This window comes from Typopeltis vanoorti, chromosome 20 (assembly GCF_054136105.1).
Source record: "Typopeltis vanoorti isolate ZY-2024b chromosome 20, IOZ_Tvanoo_1.0, whole genome shotgun sequence".
In the NCBI taxonomy this organism is placed as follows: Eukaryota; Metazoa; Arthropoda; class Arachnida; order Uropygi; family Thelyphonidae; genus Typopeltis; species Typopeltis vanoorti.
Window position 1 is genome coordinate 101293049 of NC_143568.1, and position 22835 is coordinate 101315883.

Below are 22835 nucleotides of genomic sequence, written 5' to 3' on the forward strand. Positions count from 1 at the left end.
CTTTACATCCATCATACTACTATTCTTTCAATCATCACTTTTATTCTCTCTCTCTCTCTCTCTCTCAATTGTGTCACTTTTAATCTCTCTTTCAATGCTATCTTCTGTTACACTGCTGCACATATTTTCATGTATGTTCTATTCCATGTTCCATCCACCATTTTAATCTTGCAACCTGACATGCAATTCTGACCTCTGCTTTTATAGCATTTTCTGCAAACTTTCCCACCATTATCACTTTCAAACCAAACCTCATTCACCTTTGATAATGCATACATCTCGCAGACATTGCAGCTGAACAAAGTCCGTCTGGCTGAATTCTTTAAGCAATGATGCCTCAGATGCATTTGTTCTGCTTCATATTGGTGCCACGTGCTACACTATGTAACTTAGTGTAGAAAGACAAAACTTTTAATTTAAATATAGCTAAACTTAAATCTAATTACTACCACAATACAATCTAGTTCTAATACAATTTTAACTAATATCGCTATTTTTTCTAAACTAAACAACTTAGCTTTCAGAGCTCTCCAAACCCAGGTCTAATTGAAACTTTCAGGGTCCCTTCTTTCATCTATTTCCAAAACCCAGAAGATGATTAAAAACCTGACGTATTACAGGAAGAAACAAAGTTCCTTTACATTTTTTTTTTTAAAATACAAACAATGCAATAACGATTTAATGCTATTCAAAGACTTACTATTTTCTTCTCACTTTCCCTTGAAGATTTTTTCAAGAAATCATTAAGAACTTTGCAGGCAGCGTTCATCTCTTTACTAGGCTCTGTCCTTTAAAACAGGATGTAGATTACACGTTTTAATTTTTTTTTTTTAATTAATAATAAGTTAATATTTCATTTAGCTAATATATTTCTGAAATACTAGCAATAAATTAATAAGTGACTGTGAAAGCCTAATGACAACTAGGCAGCATTAATAACTATTTAAATGAAGAGGTAGATCATAAAAATCATAAAAGCTCCAATTATAACAAAAGTCAAGATAAATTTTCAGTGCTACTGCAGTTAAGCATATATTTATTTATTTACCACATGATGATATACAATGGCCATGAGGCCCCTTTTTACAGGAAGTATGGCACCATCTCAATCCCCCCCCCACCCCACTTTTTTTTATTCTGGCTTTAAGCATATAGAAAAAATATTACCTTAAAAATGAAAATATAAACTATTTCACTGTCCTTAATTATGGCTGCTAATATATACATAGACACAAAAGCATGTATAAAATTAAAACTTTATTTGACAAATACTTCGACTTGAGACCAACAGATATCCTCAGTGTTAAGCCAATTTTCAAACAACATAGAACAATAACAACAGATTTTTTAAAAATACAATGAGCCAAATACTAGCATAATGAGCTATAATAGACAGGACAGTTGAGATGTAGTAAAATGATATACAGTTGACAAAAAAAATATTCATGACTAATAAGAATGAGACTTTCCCAGATTTTTTTTGAAAGGAGAGGTGGTGGTTCTTATTTAGATGATATAATAAGGTTTCGCATTCTTCTTGAAAAAGCATTTGAATTTGAAGTGGCATCAGGTAAGTAGATGAGTTCTCAACCAGAAAAATCTGTGGTTAGTGTCAAGTCCATGCTGTGCTAAACCAGATTTCTTATAAGTAATCTAACATTAGTGTTCTTGCAATCTTTTTCCCATGGAGAACCCAGTTTATTCAAAGAAGTGACAATCACAGGAAACTTGGTATGCATGATTGGAAAGGAAAGAGATCATTTATCCTTAGAGGAAGGCAGTCAGGGAAGAGTTTATTGATAGGAAAAAATATAGATATTAGGTTGTATTTCATGAGGATTTTTGAAATTGGTTCAGACCCAGATGAAATATAAGGGATTGAAACCCTCTGTATATTTGAAGTGCTAAGAGCAGATTTGTAAGTATCAAAACTTTGTTATACTGGGAGAAGCCATTCTTTTGCATGATATACTGGATGTCAAGAAGTTCTAGTTTGAGATCCTGGGAGTTAGAACAGACAACATTAGCTTGATTTAGGCATAATAAAAATTTTACTGAATCAAGCAAATGTTGGCTGCTCCAACTTGCAGGATCTCAAAACTAAAACTTCTCAATAACCAGCAATCATGAAAAAGAATGACCTCCTCTAACAGAAAATATAACCAATTTTTGATATCTACAAGCCTACTTCTCCTATCAATCCAGATATAGTATGGAGAGTTCCAATTTCTTATACTTAGGGTATCTCCAAACTAATTTCAAAAATTCTCATCAATACTCTCCTCCTGACTTGCCTTCCTTGAAAGACAAATAATTTCCTCTTTTCCCCACAAGCATGTATCAAGTTCCCTGTGATTGCCACATCTACTTTGGACAAACTGGGCACTATGTGGGGAAAAAAAAATTACAAGAACACCAATCTTATAACACTAATAAGAATATCAGAAATCTGATTTATCATAGCATAGGATTGACACCAACTAGAGAATCTTCTGGTTATGAACTCACCTACTTCACTGATGCTGTTTCAAATTTGAATGCTTTGAATGTTACTATATCAACCAAATTTAAATTGGAATGCCTCAGCTTTAAAAAAATCTGGGAAAGTCTCATTGTTATCAGTCAATAGATTTTTTTTTTTTTGTCAGCCATATATAATTTTATTGCATCTCATTGTCTATTATTATTATTTGGTAACGTCCATAGAGTGAATGACTCATCATGTGAAGCCCACTCAACCAGCAACATATCTATTGTAATGAGCTTGGAAATTATTTATACTACCTGCACTCACAATGCACTCAGGCAATGCATTCCACTTACTAACAACTCTCCAAGTAAATAATCTACTCCTCACTCCCTTCTTCACCACATCCCTATACAACTTCCGGGGATGGCCACTTATTCTTCCCATCTTAACATCCACTCTTTTTATAATTTCTTCTATATTCATCTGATAGAATCCCTTAACTAACTTGAAGGTCTCCATCATATCTCCTCTTTTCCTCCTATCCACCAACCTCTGTAATCCACATTCTCTCAAAAGCTCTTCATAACAACAATCCAGAATCCTGATATCACTTTGATTATTTTTCTTTGGACCCTCTTTAGTGCTTCCACATCGCAATGAAAATTAGGTGACCAAATTTGAGAACAATATTCCATATGTGGTCTGACCAATGCCTTATATAGATGCACCACCACCACCTCCTTATCCCTACATGTCAATGTATATTATAGCAGCAATGTGATGTGCCCTTGGAACTTCAGTCCACCATCACTTCAAGATCCCAAATCTCATCCTCCTCCCGAAGTACAGCTCTACCAATACAGTATGTAGCCTTATGTCTCTGTATCCCAAAGTGTAACACCTTGCAGTTATTAACATTAAAACTGCAACCCCACTCATTTGTCCAAGCTAAAAGCCTATTCAAATCTTCCTGTAGAGAATTAACATCAGCACTATTCCTGATAATTCTACCTACCTTTGTATCATCGGCAAACATCTGAAGATCCACATTTTTTTAAAAATCTGTTGTTATTGTTCTGCCTTAGCACTGAAGATGATTTATTAGTCTCACACTCAATAACTATGACAGTTCTATTAATTTTGTACATATTCCTGGGTGTATGTGTGTATTAGCAGCCTTCACTGTCACAAGTGCCATTGAAAATTGTCCTGAATTACAACATACTCATTACCTTTTTAAAGAAAATTTTAAGTTAAGGTACATAATGCTATCTCATGAGATTCGTATCAGCTATATTAGATGTGGAATATTATTATTAATGAAGAATTTCAGTGTAGTCTGAGAACTCATGAACTACTTTAGTTCACATAATTTTCACATAATTTTTATCATACTCTTCATTAAATTCATGTGTTACCAATGCGCTCAATGCAGAAATTATTAAATAAGATACTACAATACTGTGATAACAAAAATAATAGCTATGCATAAACTGAGAGAAACTTGTGTTGCAATTTTTAGTACTGAAATATGAATCATGCATATGTGCTATCATTTGCAAATCTCATTGTTGTCAAATATGGTGAGCAATAATATGCTCACCATATTTGACAACAATGGTGAGCAATAATATGGTTTAAGATAGGAAACCTTTTTGAGTGAAACTTAAAGTCAACACAAAGGCTCAACATTGGCCTGTTTGGATGAGTGGTAGTACTTCCATATTGCAACAATAAGCCATAAGTTCAAATCCTGCTGCTGGAATGGATGTTTGTGTATCTTTAGGCTTTAGATAGTGAATGAATTTCATCACCAAGAATGAGACCACCATCCTTATTAGAGTTAGGATACAGATTTTTTTTTTACTTTTTTTATAATGTGATTCCCACCCACAAAAGATGTATTTGTAAACCAATAATATATTCATACCATGGTTGGGCTACAGATTTTTTTCTATTTTTACTGATTTTATATACAGGTAACCCTCGTATAACGCGGTACTTATACAGCGCGGTCTACAAATTGTAGTATCCCTTGTTCAACGTAGTTTCGATATAACGCGGTCTACAATTTCTAGTAACCCTTTATTTATTTATTCTTTTCATATTTTTCACTGCAGGACTTAAAAATCAAATTTTATCTTTGTTAAATTTGTGTCTGCCATTATCGCACAAGTAGTTATTATAAGTATCGAATTAGTTTTATTGCATCACTGAATAAGGTACTGTATTCATATAATGTATAATAAGGCTTTTGCAGTCTGTGTCATTCTCAACAAATAGTGCAACTAGAGACAGATGGAATAAAAACTAATAAATCACATGTCCCCTCTCACAGAAACTATGCTGTATAGACTTAAGCAAAACCATATGTTGCACCGAAACACAGTATCTAACTAAAAACTATTGTCCAATTTTTCAATTATGATACAAGTGTTTGTTTTATTGCATTTGAAATTCTAGATGTCATTATGACAGATCACAATAAAATAAAAGACTACCAAGAATTGAAACATGCCATATAATGAATGTGTGAGTTCGCCTGCCAAAAAGCCATAAAATTCAATCAAGGGTTGAAACGTTTGCGTGAGTTGAGCCAGTCAGTAATGAGAAGTTCCATCGGAATGATAAATGACACCCTGTTGTGAATGTGTTAAAACTAATAGTGAATGTTGTTATGATAGTTTCAGATGTTACAGAATTCGATTGAAAAGAATTAGCATTTCAACCTAACACTTATCGGTTGGGCAATTAAAGCAATTCAGACCAGCCAAGTGTCAGTTAGACCTTCGTTGGCTACAGCATTCACGAATAACTTAAAATTATAAATAGTAAAATTATCTTAATAAATCAAAGGTGCATTAAAATAATAATATATAAAATTCCAAAATATTTAAAACTTTTATTGATACCGAGAATTTATATATTAGATATTTTCCATCTATATATATATATATAATAAATTGGAATTTTTAATTAGAGTTAATGAAGAAAATTTATTACAAGCAATTGAGATTTGAATATCTGAACTTGATTTCTCTAATTAGGACAGTATAATATGCTGCTGACTAATGGTGTCGATCCATCTTGTTCTACGTTTTCCTTTTGTTATCAGACCTATCGAACATTATTATTATTATATGCTGAACGCATACATATTTCTGTCTTCCTTTGTAATAATAGCACTTCAAGTGGGGGGGGGGGTGTAAATGGATTACTTGGGATTAGGTTAAGGAATTTAATTAATTTTTGACTGCGACATTCAAACCTGCCTTAAGGATGTTATATTTAAATTTACATAACAGTAAATGGTCTTCAGATACGTGATTAAGTATGTATTTACTTAGATACAAGCTTAAGTCTTCGCTTATTAGTCTTCATAAAGCAATTTAAAAACATCAGCTAACATCGTTTATTTCTCTATAGGGAGTAGGCGAGGCCGTTTTAATCCTATCTAACTTTTGGAGACTGAGTGGACAGTTCATTCTGCATGGTTGCCAGAGATAGCCAGCTGAAGATTATCATTTTTTTTAATCGGCAATTGATGAAGAGTCTGGAAAACAAGTGCTGCCATCTCCTGGTCTCAAACCCTAACAGGATATGTTATTGTCTGAAATCGTTAGTTATACTTTGTCTTTGGGTTGCGCGATCTTTTGTTAATACCGCACCAATCATATGCATGTCTTTATAGCTGCTGTCTTTGTAAAACAAAATTCAGCTTGTACATATTGTAACAATTAAAAAAAAACTTGAATAATTTATAAGCATATAAAAGGATATCACTTGTAAATTGTTGACATGCCAGCAAAATTCTCAGACGTACCACCTCTGGCACGAGTGCCATAGGTTCGCCATCTAGGGTTTACTGTATAAAGTGTTTATTGTTGAAAATTGTCTTCGTTTAAAGCTCATTTAAAATCATAAGTGTGTTATTCTCAAGCTGAGCAGTTTATTTTCTGGTGAGTTACATACATATATAATGCTTTTTTTTTTTTTATGTAAAAGTTTATTTTTATTGTAATGGCCACTGAAACTGCAATGAAAGGGGAAAAACCAACACTGAAAAGAAAATTAATTTCTCTCAAAGAAAAAATTAAAATCTTGGATTGGTTGAAAATTGGAGAAAAACCAGGAGTTGTTGCAAGGTCTCTGAATTTAAATGAATCAACGATTCAAACAATCAAACAAAATGAACATAAAATCCGAGAAAGTGTTATTGCTGGGTCAAGCGCATTGCTCGTGTTTGCGATATTCTAATAGATAAAATGGAGAAATCTCTAATGATTTGGATAGAAGATTGTACTCAAAAGAAAATTCCTTTGGATGGACACCTTATTAAGCAAAAAGCTCTCAAAGTTTATAAACAGTTAAAAGAACTTGATCAAGATTCTTCAGAAGAAATCTCTCAGCATGGATTTTGTGCCAGTAAGGGTTGGTTCGAAAACTTTAAAAAGCGGTTTTCTTTGTATAATCTTAAAATCCAGGGAGAATCAGCATCAGCAGACGTTGAAGCTCCCCGGAAATACCCAGCAGAACTTTTAAAAATCATTAAAGAAGGTGGTTACAGTGCAGATCAGGTGTTCAAAGTGGATGAATCTGGGTTATATTGGAAAAAAATGCCAAAATGCATCTATATTTCGAAAAATTAAAGATCAGCTCCTGGATTCAAAGTTTCCAAAGATAGAAATACTCTACTGTTTTGTAGTAATGCATCAGGTGATTACATGACAAAACCAATGTTTATTAACCGATCCGCAAATCCTCGTGCGATGAAAGGGTTCAACAAGTTCACCCTACCTGTTTATTGGCAGGCCAACAAAAAGGTTACAGCTAGCATGTCCGAAAATTTGTTTTCCAAGTGTTTTGTATCAGATGTAGAAAGTTACACAAAGAAAAAGAATATGGACTTCAAAATTCTACAAATTTTAGGTAACGCACCAGGCCACCCAAGAAATTTAAGCCATCCGAATATTAAAATAACTTTTTTGCCGCCTAATACTACTTCACTTATTCAACCACTCCACCAAAGAATAATATCAACATTTAAGTCATATTATATTCGGCAAACATTTCAATTAATTTTGGAAAAAATGGAATCTAATCCAAACATGACACTGCCTCAAGCGTGGAAAGAGTTTTCAATATTGAATTGTGTAAAAATTATTTCTCTGTCCATTAAGGAATTGCAACCCTCTACGCTGAATGCTTGCTGGAAAAAAACATGGCCTGAAGCTGTTCTGGAACAAAATTTCGTACCTCCAGTGGATGCCGAGCTACGTCATATAATAAAGGTCGCACACATTTTTGGTGCAGAAGGCTTTTGCGATATGTTTGAAAACGAAATTAGTGAATTAATTGATGGAGAAACAGATTTAAATGAGGAGGAACTGGTACAATTAATAGATGGCGTCGAACCAAATGGCAAGGAACATTCTGCCGAAGATTCTGATTGTGATGAATCCATTAAAGAATTCAGTTTAAAGAAATTAGCAGAAGGATTGGACTTGGCAAGAAAGTTAGGAAATTATTTTACAGATAATGATCCCTCAATGCAGCGCTCAGGAAAATTCACGAGACAATTGGATATTTGTTTAGCCATATTATGAACTTAATAAAAAATTGCAGCATACTGGAAAGCAAAGACTTATTACTGAATTCTTGAGGACTAAACCAGCCAAAGTATGCAATGAGAATTATACAAATGATATCCAAGAGATTTCAAGTGGTGACGACCTCCAGCCACTTAAAGAACATCTATGAAATGTTATTTCTGAAGACAGTGATGACGATTAAAATATGCATTTTATTTTATTGTGTCTAAAACATTTATGCAATATGTGCAATGAAATTTATGTACAATTTGTAATTTTTATAATTTTATACTACGTATTTGTCTCAGTTTATGTTTTCTTAATTTACATGAATTACCTGAATTAAATAAAAATATTGGTTTTGTTGGATATGTCATTGTTGTTTATATAATTTAAAAAAAAATGATTTCGGAACCTAACCCTACTGTTTCTATGTGATCTAAATCTCGTATAACGCGATTTATATAACGCGGCATACTAACGCATTATACGAGGGTTACCTCTATATATTTATTTATTTTTATTCATTTTCTAGTCCAGGAACTCTGCTCTAGAGACCAAACATAGAACTTTTTCAAACCACTTCAGGCCTCCAATAAGCAGGGTAGTAGTCTTACACCAAACGATGAAATTCATCTCCCACCTAAAGACAATCACAAACATCCATGCCCCCAGCAGGATTTGAACCCAGAGCCTGTCAGTTGGAGAGTGGATTTGCTAACTACTCAGCCAACCAAGCCAGCAAAAGATTGAAAAAGTTCTATGTGTTTGATCTGTAGAATCATGCAGCTGATAATTTTACCATTATCTCACCCACAGTACAAATGTACAACAGGTTTACAACCATTTCTGGATCTATAAATCATAGGTACTTTATATAACCTTGGAGAAAAAATGATTATCAGAACTGTACAATGTTGATTATAAGGATAGATTTTCTATCCTTATAATGAGAAAAGTATAAAGATTACAAAGGCATTTATTTTTCTAAAAGTTTTTTTTCCCATTCTTTATAAATGTTTTAATTTTGCACAAATTTTTTGGTTACCTGATATTATTATTGGTTTTTACTGCTAATCAATCTAAACTTAGTTAATCAAATTATAAAAAATGATCAATGTTTGTACTTTTCAGTCTGTGTAATGTGATTTTCTGAAAACATCATACACTAACATAAAATACACTATGGAAATAGTGTATTTTATTGAAAGTTTATTTTTCACTTGGTTAGACTATAATAAATTTAGTTTAATCCTTTATCCAAGTGTAAGCAAACAAAGTTTGCACCTGAAAATATCTTCAGGACTAAGGTAAGGTAGTGCAACACCAGGCAACTCCAAGCAAAGGTGGACCAAGCTCTCATCACTCCTCCCTCATCTCAGTATCTCCCATAATGCAAAGCACATTTCCTTGTGGACATGTATACTGCTGTGCATTAAGGGAAGGGCCACTACCCAGACCAGTTTCAACCTTTATTGAGGTCTTGTCAGTGGGAGGCAGACCCAAACGTGGAGATACGAAGGCAGAAGCAATAGGAGAGGTCATATTTACCTATAGGAGTTGCCAACAGGTGTACCACCTTATTATTGAATTACTCTGGATTTAGAGAAAGATGTTGGAAGTTTATTTTTCACTTGGTTAGACTATAATAAATTTAGTTTAATCCTTTATCTAAGTGTAAGCAAACAAAGTTTGCACCTGAAAATATCTTCAGGACTGAGGTAAGGTAGTGCAACACCAGGCAACTCCAAGCAAAGGTGGACCAAGCTCTCATCACTCCTTGTCTCAGTATCTCCCATAATGCAAAGCACATCTCCTTGCAGACATATATACTGCTATGCATTAAGGGAAGGGCCATATAGGTAAATATGGCCTCTCCTATTGCTTCTGCCTTAGTATCTCCACGTTTGGGTCTGCCTCCCACTGACGAGACCTCAATAAAGGTTGAAAATGGTCTGGGTAGTGGCTTTTCCCTTAATGCATAGCAGTATACATGTCCGCAAGGAGATGTGCTTTGCATTATGGGAGATACTGAGACAAGGAGTGATGACAGCTTGATCCACCTTTGCTCGGAGTTGCACTACCTTACCTCAGTCCTGAAGATATTTTCAGGCACAAACTTTGTTTGCTTTCACTTGGATAAAGGATTAAACTAAATTTATTATAGTGTATTTTAGTTTTGCTGTTCTTCTTCAGACTTCCTTTTATGAAATGAAATATAAACTTTACTATTAATTCGCCTGTGTTTAAGCATTTATTTTCAACTTATTGCTAACATTTATGTAATGAGCAAAACATAAACTTATCATAATCCCATAACATAAGTTTATGTTATGGGATAAAAAAAAAAAAAAAGAAAGAAAAGAAAGAAAATTACTTTTTCCTTGGATCTGCTTGTGGAGGATCCAGGATCACAGTTTCTGAAGAGATTTTACGTTGTAGTCGAGGTAATAATCCTTGACTATCAGTACTATCATATTCACTATCACTTGATTCACTGCTTGACTGTACTTCTGTAGGAGAAGAGCTGGAAAAATTAGTATATAATATTAGAGAATTATGAAGAAAACTTATCAATCTACATATGTTTTATTTAGAATGATCATTAATTCAACTTGGAAGTATTATACACGCTGCCCATTAAAAATATATAAATTTCAATAATTATGTGCTAGGGATGTAACACAGAATACTGGTGTTCAGCAAGTAATAAAAGCTTCAGAAAAATAACAGAATTCTCTTTAGTTATCAAGAATAGTCAAGAGTTCGTTTCATATTAATATTTTTTTCCACTGACTGCAGAAGGGCATTTCTTTGAAATTATGGCAAGACTATTTTTTGTTGCCTAATAAACATGCGTGTTTGTTATTTCTGACATTTATTTTTGTGAGTTGAATAATAGCTACTTTACATGGGAGAATCAAGTATATTATGGATGTAAAAGTGTTACCCTGGGATCATTGACTGACAAAGAATGCACTTTGCATTCTATGAGTGACAGATCTACTGTGTCAGATATGACCAGTAGGTAATTTCTGTTCAAATAAAGATTCCAAAGAAAGTAGTCTGTGAATATTAAGTCCATTTATGAAAGTAAAGAAAATAATTTACAATTTTTTATCTGACCTCTCTCTTCAGACACTATGTTAAAGTTGTGAAAAATCATTCTTCAACCAAAATAACATTTTGAATTCAATTCAATGAGAATTTCCACAAAACTGACTGAAAAAAGGCATTAAAGGTAGTCCTCCATTTTTCAGCAACATACTTATGTGAATGCAATTTTCAGCTTGTTGAAATGAAAAATGAATAACTTATGTGGTACTTTTCTTCAACAGTACTCATTTCAATACATCTGAACTTCCATTTTAGTTTTTTACTTTTCAGGATGCAAGATATTGATTTTGGCATTTTTATTAAAAAATGTGATTTTCGTTAATATATTAACAGTAATGTAAAAATATAAATGTTAATGTTATTGTTCACATTATCAGATGCAGAAATGTTGTGCATGTAGGTAGATTTTAAGGTTTAGATAATATGGAAATCCTGTGTAACAATATGCTGTCTTCTGCATTATTTGCCTATTATATAATGTGATATCTTTACTCTATCTTTATTCTAATTTTTACTATTTAGCAGTGTGTGCTTTTCCTCTCGTAACCTCACTTACTCTACTGCATATTATGTTTATCCACCTTCCGTATTTACTAGTCACATGCCTATGAACACTGGAAAATTTATTTGTAAGACTGCGCCATCCAATATATCAATATTCGGCATAAGACTCAATAAAACATCCGGTAGATCTCTCTCTACCGGAGAGATCTACCGGATATTTTATTGATTACCGGACGTTGAAGGAATTCCGTGAATTCCTCCAACCATGTTTACATAAACAGTCATGATCTTAAGTAACTAAACTGCACTTTTATTGCTTTAATTGTTTCCTGCTCACAAGTCTGATTATTTTTTAGAAACAGTGCAGTTGTATAATAAAGAATCAGGCAGCACTCTTTTAACAAATACTTAAAACACATTTATTTACATATTATACATGAATTAAACAATAGGGAGATTGTTTTCTCTATCCATTTATAAAATCTTTAGCATGAAATTAGAACCCTTTTACTTTAACATTAAATAATCTCTAACTCAAAAGCTTACAATTTCAACTTATTAAACTCCTAGTTTACTCGCAAAGAGGTTAGCTAACTCTCTATTAAATTATTTTTACAATTTTTTTTTATCAACTTCCAACATGCCAATTGATTCTCTTAAGGACACTTCTTATTACTATTAAATAAATTCTTAATAGTTCATCTATAACATATTATAAGAGGAACTGTACAAAAGTAAGGAACTTACAAAGGTTCTGTACTGCACATTCAGTCAGAAGTCTTGCATAAAAAGTTCTATGGCAATTCTTTCATCTCAGATCTCGAGCTTCCTGAAGGAATGTCTGGCATCAGCAGTATCTCATTGGGAAAATGGTGGACTGCGACCTGCGGTACTCGTACAGCTCTGGCAAAAGGTTGTTTTCCCATGGTGGGAAAAAAAACTTCCGAGCAAAGTTGCTTCGGGTAATTTACATCTACATCGGCCTTTCTCTTTCTTGAGCTCGCTGTACTGCCTAGACGACTGGCTCCTTTATCTGCCATCTTCAATAGCAGATAAAGGATTGATTCTCGAATGGGATCCCTCTCTCTTCTCGGTGACTGGAAGCTTCTCTCAGCAACTGGACTTGGACACTCCTCTTAGTAACTGGGGCCTTGCCTTTCCTCCTTCACTGCTGCCACTTCTCTGGTTCCAGCTTCTGATGACTCTCTGCTGATGACTGGAAGCCCCCTTGACTGTCGAATGGGTTCCTTCTCTCATCAGCGACTGGAAGCCTTCTGGCAACTGGAAGTCCTATGCTCGGCTTTGTCCCTTTTTATTACGCCTTCTCTAAGACTTCGCATGAAGGGTTGTAACCCCCTAAGAATTTGGCATGACACTTTCATCTTCTTTTAAGTTCAACCCGCTCTTTGTTCTCTTCCATGCACTCTTTTGATCGTAAGTTGCCAGCCAGCGGAAAGTTGTTTGAACCTTTTAGACTGACTTTGGAGGTGTTTATGCGCAGAGCTTGTAAGCACTTTCTCTAACGTTCCGGTGGCAAAACATTGCCTTTGTTTTTGACATTCTAAAATATTCTTGTTAAAGGAGTAAATACAGTTAATTTCCAAAGGGTTATTTACAATAATATCTAGCACAAAATATACAGAGACAAACACGGTTATTTTTACAATATTCTCATGGGATTTGACCTATGTAAAAATGAATGTAACGTGCTTTTATATTTTTACGCTACATCGAATTTTACACCTGTTCTATACAGTAAACATGGTTTTTAGAGGCTTTGAAAATACAGTTCTTGAAAATACAGAATAATTGAGCATTGTTCAAAACAATGCTCAATTACATTTTGAACTGAAGAATTCTTATCATCAATAAACTGTATAGAGTACTTATTTCCATTAAATTTCAATTCTTATATCATTTTTGTTTAAAGTAAGAAAATCCATTAATATATTTTTTAATCACCTATGTTCTTTCTTATATCTGTTGTAATAGCAAATTCTTTGGATGGAGAGCGGTAAGCAAGTGGAATACGTTCCCTGATATTGTGGTGAATACAGATACATTGAATCAGAGGCATAGCTGGGTGAGGGGGGGATCACCCCTTGGTGGCACTTTGAACCTTTTTGAACTTTTGCAGTTAATTCTAAAATACAGTCTCGAGAACTCAGTTCCAAATATTGTAATACTACTGCAAATTTTCTCAATATGTTGCTAGTTGTGAGAGGAGTTTTTCTAAAAAACTGATTAAGAATTACCTACATTACTATGGAATAGACTTCACCAATGTCATCAATGATTTTGCTAACAGAAAAGCAAGAAAAATAACATTTTAGAATGTTGAAATTAAAGTTTTACTTCAAAAATAAACATAGTGTTTTAATTTATTTCCCTACATGTTGTTTTCACTTTTTGTAGTATTTTTGGTGTGTATTGAAAACTCAGGGACCACCCCGGGCGGCAAAAGCTCTAGTTACACCACTGCATTGAATGAGTTTAAAACATGGTTTGATGGGCTTTGTGTGTAATGGTGTGTGTGCCTTCCTCAAGGTCTGGTGTTAATAATAAAAATAATGTACTCCTAACTCCATAACAGATGTAATTCATCATTATCAAGTTAATAACGTTTATGTAACACACAGCTGGAAAGAACAGAGAAGTAATGGCATTTAAAATATATTTATTACAGTACTTCAGTACAAAAAAAAAAAAAACATAACATTTTTACTTTAAAAAAAAATGAGCTTGTGCAGCTCAGTAGAAGTGGCGTTTGCACTTTACGGCACTTGACCACACGATCAAAGGCTTTAGTTCAAATCTAGTCGCCAACTAGAGGAACATTTTTCTAGGCCTTTTGCCTGCCTGGTTGGCTGAGGGGTTAATGTATCCGCTCTCCAGCCAAAAGGCTGCGGGTTTGAATCCCTCTGTAGGCATGGATGTTTGTGATTGTCTGTTAAAGTGGTGGCAGGCGGTAGATGGCATTGGTGGATTGAGTGAGTGGTGGAGACAGAGTTGTAGAGTAGGTGCCCTCCCTCGATGAGTCCCGGAACTCCCTGGAGGTGTCACGTAATAATAATAACAAAAATACTAAGTAAAAATATAAGATATTAAAATAAAGGAAGACAGAATGATTAAATATAATTCTAAAATACATGTTTCTAAAAAAACAACTGTTAATATTCTTTGCAGAGACATCTAAAATTAGGCTTACAGAATTGACACACAGGAAATGCCAATATTCTCTCAATTATCTGTATTATCAGTAAATTTGAAGCCTCTGTAGCAGTCATTCATGCAAGTCGGGGCAGGGGGGGGGGGGGAAGTACCAGCAATACCATATGTTCACAGGACTAACTTAGAACAAAATAATAGATATCTTGTAATTATTTACTGGTAGGTGAAATTATATACATGTGGCTAAATTTAAGTTAAGTCCCAGACAAGATGCACCACATTTTCATCTAAGGCTCACAAATTCACCAATCTGTTTTCCTTCTCAGACAATATGAACAATTTAGTCTTAGCCAAATGAAGAAAGATAATACATAAACATATCAGGTTCTGGCCTGGATTGCAGAGCAGTGGATATAATCACTGCTGTGGATTCATGATTGACACGTGGATGCACTGCAAATTAAATTTTTCATCTGGCACACAAAACTACCAGCTCTTGCTTAATAAAGGTCTGAAGTGGCTTGAAAAATTTAAATGTTTGATCTCTAAAGCTAGGTGCCTGGATTATTTAACCAATAGTCCACTGTAGTACTAATGCATTACACTTACAGAAAAGTGTTGTAAAGAGTTCATTTCTGTGGCTTGCTGTATCTGTGTTTTGTTAATCACTGGCAAAAACCACATAAAAACTACCAAAAATCCATTAACAGAACGTGCCATTACATCTCATTGTGGATGGCATTGATTTTTCACATACAAATTAGCCAAGCATTTAGCTAAAGTGCTCACACAGTATATTGGCAACACACCTTCACACATAAAATACTCACCCACTTTAAAGCTGGTATAGAAAATCTCTCACTCCAACACACTGACATAATGGTCAATTTTGATGTCTCCTTTTTACTCACCTAATGTCCCACTCAAGATACCTTAGACCTCATCCAAGCCAAATTTCCTCCTGATATCTCAGCTCTATTTCAGTTCATCACGAACTCAGGTTATTTTGTCTGGCAAGAAAAATTCTACAAACAGATAGAGGGGAGAGCCATGGGTTCTCCACTCTTTCCACCCCTGGCCAACTTCTTTATGGAGACCTTTGAAAAAAAAAGCCTTAAACTCTGTTACACATAAACCTGTCTGGCTATGCTACGCGGATGATGTGTTCTCCATTTGGACACATGACCTGGATACACTCCACAACTTCTCAACACACTTAAACAATCAATACCCCCAGGATCCAGTTTACCTTGGAAAATGAAAGTCTCCCTTTCTTAGACACTCTGATTACATGTCAGCTCAGCCTGATGGAATCCCTGGCTTTCTCTGGTTACAGAAAACTTACACATACAGATAGATACACTCACCAGCAGTCAACCCCCCCTCCCCTCCCAACAATATGGTATTATAAAAACCCTATATAACAGAGCAAAATTAATCAGTTCAGATAACAATGCCTAACTACTGAACTTAACAATATCTTTAACACCTTCTTAGCTAATGGCTATAACTCCCCAAAAAAATTAAAACCAATTAAGCACAATCCCATATCTCCTTCATAACAGACTATCACCATTCCTTATATCTGGGGCACGTCCAAAAATTCTAAGAAAATATGAGCTCACAACTTGTTACAAACCACGTAAGAAATTAGCATCTCTTATCTGCTCCACCAAAGACCAGCCACTTCCCCTCAGACCTACTTGGAGTATACTGTCCCTTGCAGTTGCAAACAGGCAGGATAGCCAATATCAGAATATCTGAACATAAGGACTACATTTGGTTTCATCAATACAGCCACTCAGGACTTGCTGACCATGCACTGGTTGGTGTCCAGTGCATGGTCAGCAAGTGTGCATTCCAGAATACACTGGAAGAGGGCCATGTTATTACAAGTACAAAAGATTATTCCTGGAATCAGCCTCAGCTCTGAAAAACTTCCCAAACCTCAACAAATTTGGGTGCATTAAATTGCCTCAAATTTGGGAAGCTTGTATTCTAAGAACATCAGGCCAATGGCCAAGACAACTCAATTTAGCCTGATAAGGGACTCTAGGACCGACTTTAGTTGCCTTTCTTCAGCCTCATATGCTTAGTGTTAGTTCCTGTGTGCACATATCATTGTTTTGTGATCCCTGAAGATGGCAATGCAACATTGTCAAAATATAGGAAGGTATTGATTAACGTTTTTGATTGATATTCTAATATGCATTGTAATTTCCTCAAAATTTGAAAGCTATGTATAACCAACTTATTTACAAAAAGTAAAGCACTTTAATAAATTAAGTACTAGTTTTGTACAGCACCCCTCATTTTGCTTTATGAAAATTTCTATTTTTGTAAATAAAATAAATAAAAATAAAATAGCAGCTTGGCATGGCAACGGGCAGTAAGAAAAGGACACCTTGGTAGAACCAAGAAGTCCAAAAAACTGTCCGGGCAAAAAAGGAGTCCTACCTAAACATGGCTTAGGGTCAGGTCACCTGAGATGCGTTTGCGGTATGCTGAGGCACGAAAAGCTGCTGCTGCTGAGGCAGTAAAGACAGCAAAGCAAAAGGCTTGGGAATCCTTTGGAGAAAGATTAGACTCATCCTATGCAAATGCAAACAAAGTATTCTGGCAGACCATCTGCCACCTTTGAGGGAGGAAATCATGCACAGCAAGGGCAACTAAGGCCTCTGTTGGTGCACTTTTAACAACTGAGAAGGATAACCTCCACAGATGGAGGGAATACTTTGGGAGCCTTCTTAACCCAGGTGGCCCAGCAGATGTGGACATCCAAGAGGTGCAGATCGGGGCAATGACTAGTCTCACAGCAGAAGAGGTCCATTTAGCAATAAAATCGCTAAAATCGGGCAGGGCTGCTAGCAATGATGAAATTCGGCCCGAAATGCTAAAAGCCTTAAATCGAGACTGTGTTCACTGGCTGACTTGAGTGTGTCAGGCTGCTTGGATATCTGGGCAAGCACCAAAGCAATGGCAGAGAGGCATAATAATACCAGTCTTCAAGAAGGGAGACCAGAAGGATTGCAGTAACTATCGTGGCATCTCTCTGCTCAGCCTGCCTGGGAAAGTGTATGCTAAGTGCTTGGAAAGACAGTGCAGGAGCATAGTTGAGTCAAAGTTCCAGGAAGAACAATGTGGCTTTCGTCCTGGTAGAAGCACAACTGACCAAATCTTCACTTTACGGCAAGTCTTTGAGAAATCTTGGGAATATGCCAAGAATGTCTACACATGTTTTGTGGACTTGGAAAAGGCATATGACCAGGTTCCTCAGGATAAGCTTTGGCAAGTAGTACAGGAGTATGGAGTGGGTGGCCAACTATTAGCTGCCATCAAGTCCCTGTATGAATGCCCAGAGTTTTGTGTCAGGGTAAACAGCACAAAGTCTGAACCTTTCACAGTCTCCGTTGGCCTCAGTCAAGGGTGTGTTCTGTCACCCCTCCTTTTCATAATATTTATGGACTGGATTGATAGGCACAGCCGAGGCAGCGAGTGTGTCAGAATTGGAAGATGTAACATTGGACGTTTGCTTTTTTGCAGATGACCTAGTTCTGCTTAGCTCTTCCACAGATGACCTCCAGCAGACCCTGGATAGGTTTGTAGCTGTTTATGCAGATGCTGGAATGAAGATCAGTGTGGCCAAAACTGAAATATTCATGGTCTCAAGACAACCATCCCAGTGCAATCTACATGTAAGTGGAGTCCCAATGAGGCAGGTGGAGAAGTTTAAATACCTTGGGTCCATATTCATGAATGATGGAAAATGGGATGTAGAGCTAGATACTCGAATTGGCTTAGCAAGCTCAATATTGCGGGAGCTTGGCCGTTCGGTAGTATTGAAGCGGGAGTTAAGCCAGAAGGCAAAGCTAGCTGTCTTCAATACAGTCTATGTCTCCATCCTCATCTATGGTCATGAGAGTTGGGTAATGACTGAAAGAATGCTGACACGAATCCAAATGGCTGAAATGAGGTTCCTTCGAGGGGTTGCAGGGCTGACAAAACTCGACAGAGTCAGAAGCTCTGCAATTCGGGAAACCCTCAATACTCAACCACTGCTTCTCCGTATCGAGAGATCACAGTTACATTGATATGGGCACTTGGTCAGAACGCCACAAGAGAGGCTCCCTCAGCAGGCCCTCTTTGCCAAGCTGGAGGGTGGGAAGCCTGTGGAAGGCCAAGGACTCGCTGGATAGATTATATCCAAAACCTTGGGTGGACACGTTTGGAAATCCCACCAGAACACCTGAGCTTTGTGGCAGAGGATTGTGACCATTGGAAGTTCCTCTTGCAGCTGTTGCCCCCACAACCCAATTAGGAAAGGTGGGCCTTGAAGATGTATGTATATATGTAAATAAAATCAGAGGTGCTGTACAAAAATAAAAAGTTTCACATATAGTTTGCACACGAACAAAGTTTAAAACTTTAAGAAATAGATAGTGAATGTTGTTATAGCAGTTTCAGATATTTTGGAATTCAGTTGAACAAAATCAACATTTCAACTCAACAATCATCTGCTCCCTATGAGGATAGGTCGAAAGTGTATGTGTTACAAAGTTTAGTTGATAGATGGAAAAGAGGGGACATGATAGAAACTTATAAGATATTAAAAGGAGTTTCATAAAATCGATGCAAAAGAAATTTTTCAACATATGACAAATAGAGAACTAGTAGTCATCCATAGAAGTTGTGTAAGGAGTATGCAGACTATTTTGCATGGAGAGTGGAGAATGAGTGGAACAGATTACCAGAATTAGTTGCAAGTGTCCTGATAGTGATTAGGTTTAAGGAGAGGTACAATAAGTTTTGTGTATATAAAAAGTTTGAGACTATCTGAAGTAGAGGCTAACAGAATATATAATGGGATGTGCTGCAGCCATGGATTTTACAGACCAATTATTATTATTATTATTACATAACAACTCCAGGGAGTCCAAGGACTCATCGAGGGAGATAACCTACTCTACAGCTCTCTGTCTCCACCACTCCACTAATCGAAACTACCTTCATCATCTACACCAGCGCCATCTACCGCCGATCACCACCACCACTGTTTTCACAATTACAAACATCCATGCCCACGGCGGGATTCGAACCCGCAGCCTGTTGGCTGGAGAGCGGATATGCTAACCACTCGGCCAACCAGGCCAGCTTATTTATTATTCAATGTAGCAGAAAATTAATGATTACTTGCCTTGTACTAGCCTATTGATGATTTCAGTTATGGGAATGCTGGCACAAATAAAGCCACACAAGAAGGAAGAATTTGCAAAATTACTGAAAGGCAATAAATGATAGAAAGTTGTTGAGGTCAGAAGATATTAGCTCTAGTATTAGGGATTTAGATTATGAGGACAGACTGCGAGCATGTGGATTGCAGACTTGGGTTAATAGAAGAAAGAGGGAAGATATGATAGAGGTTTATAAACTTTTGAATGAATGTTATAGGATATTGGCTAATGAAATTTTTTACTATATGGTGGGGAGAGAACAGTGGCAGCCTGTGAAGTTTTAAGCGGGGGTACTGCCTTTACAAAATAATTTAAAAAAAATTATTTTTTTCCTAATCAGTAACCAATTTATTAATAAATTGGTTACTGATTAGGAAAAAAATATTTTTTTATTTTGTATAGGCAGCATCCCATTTAAAACTTCACGGGCCGCCACTGGGAGAGAACACAGGGGTCATCCATGGAAGTTAAATTTCTTCACAGTCAAGAAAGGGGTAAGAGCTGGGTTTTTCTCTCAGAGCAGTGAGTGAGTGGAATAGTTTGCCTTTGGTGGTAGTGAGTGCATCTGATGTGAATGAATTTAAGAGAAGTATGATAGCTGGTTTGGACAATTTATAGCCTCTCTCGGCGAGTCCTTCTTTAAATCAGCTTTAAATCAGCAAAAAAATAAATTAGCATTAACAATGTTATACTGTAAACAGGAAAACATTTAATACATTTTAATTACATCTGAAAATCTCTTTCATACCTCTGAATGATAATTCAGATATTCACAGAGCTACCTTAGGTCTTTATGCTAAACCAAATAAAATAATACAGCAGATACACTTGAATTTCTCTGTTTTAATAGCATTTATCCTAAACAACATCTCCTTAGAATGACAGCACTGAAAACATACTGGTGATCGATCAGTTAGTATTATTATCCTCAGACATTCGTAAAGTCAAGATGGATTGTGATCAAAAGGCAGTGGTTATGCACAATTCATATCAAATCATACATTAAATTCATTTACCATTTCAGCACTCATCCTAGAAGTGAAACTCACTTCTCTCTCTTTCTCTCTCTCCTGCAAAAAATGCTGCTCTTCACTCCTTTGCACATATCCTCCTTATACAACTTTCACAGATGGCTTCTTTGTTCTGCATATCTTTGTTCACTCTGTAAAATGTGTATTTGTATTAATTTGTTACACACTCTTCACTCACCTATGTCTCAATGATATCTTCTTATGACAGATGGCATTCTCTCTATTTGTTGTCATACTCAACTTTTCATAGACCTGCACCAAAATCTCTGTTTCTTTCCTGAAAATCAAGTGAACAAATATGCACAGAGAAGTCGATATATATGATCTAATCAGGGCATTGTAAGTGGAACTATAACCTGTTTATTTCTACATGTTAATATCTTCCTTCTCATTGCTATAAGCCATTGTATTGTCCTCACAATTCTTGCAAAGCTGTTCTTAAATTTAAGATCTCTGTCTACCATCATCCCCTTGTTCCTTATTTCCTACGATATCTCTGTCAAATGAATATACAGCATCTCACTGTTGCCCTCTAAATTTCAAAATGTTACACTTTGCAATACTGAACTGAGAGCCAATCATTTACTCACATTTACTGAGAGTTCACTTACTCACAGTCATATCCTCCCAGAGAATCAAAGCATTCAATTTTTGCTCCTGAATCTTCTCAACTCTATTATCTACAAATAACTGCATATTCCCATTTAAACCTCTCCTAATAATAATATAATAATAATAATATTATTATTATTACAACAACAAGGGGTCATCCAATAAAGATGTCATTAGTAGGGGTGTGAGGACTAGATTTTTGGCTTGGAGAGTTGTGAATGAGTGGAATGGGTTGCCAGAGTCGGTTGTGAGGGCTTTGTCTGTTAATGGGTTCAAGGAGAGGTATGCTGGATTGTGTGGATTGCTTGGGTCTCCTGCGATGCATCTTCGGATTCCATGGAAGCACCTATACAATAATAATACACATCACTCTACTAATACATCATTACTATTGATATATCTAGATACACAGTGATATATTTAGATTTTGCAGAAGTCTTTGACACATTGCTACATGACAAGTTGGTATTTAAATTGGGCAGATGGGATTGGATATTAAGATTAGGGAATTGGATAGGAGCATGACTGTCTGATGAGTATCAGAGTTGTGTGTGGAAGAGAAGTATATACCAGAAGAGTAAAGTTTGGTGGCATGCTACAGGAGTTTGTTTCAGTGCAATTATTTTTTATCTGATTTATTAATAATATTGGGAGAGGTTTAAATAGGAATATGCAGTTATTTGTAGATAATAGAGGTGAGAAGATTCAGGAGCAAAAATTGAATGCTTTGATTCCCTGGGAGGATATGAGTAAATGTGAGTAATTGATTAGCTCTCAGTAAATGTAAGTAAATGATTGGCTCTCAGTTCAGTATTGCAAAGTGTAACATTTTGAAATTTAGAGGGTGGAAAGCTATATATTCATTTGGCAGAGATATTGTAGGAAATAAGGAACCAGGGGATGGTGGACAGAGATCTTAAATTTAAGAACAGCTTTGCAAGAATCGTGAGACAATAGAATGGCTTATAGTAATGAGAAGGAAGACATTAACATGTAGAAATAAACAGGTTATAGTTCCACCGTACAATGCCCTGATTAGATCATATATATCGACTTCTCTGTGCATATTTGGTCACTTGATTTTCAGGAAACAGATATTTTGGTGTAG

General features: G+C 35.7%; 1 protein-coding gene across 1 annotated transcript in view; it reads right to left on the reverse strand.

The window, feature by feature from the left end:
• Positions 1-22835, reverse strand: part of LOC150095720 (uncharacterized) — a 245880-nt gene that overhangs the window by 84983 nt on the left and 138062 nt on the right. Inside the window, exons 7-8 of the mRNA XM_090409701.1 lie at positions 10439-10588; positions 701-788 (exon numbers count right to left, since the gene is read on the reverse strand). Of these exons, the coding sequence (XP_090265827.1) occupies positions 701-788; positions 10439-10588 (238 nt within the window). The remainder of the gene's footprint in view (positions 1-700; positions 789-10438; positions 10589-22835) is intronic.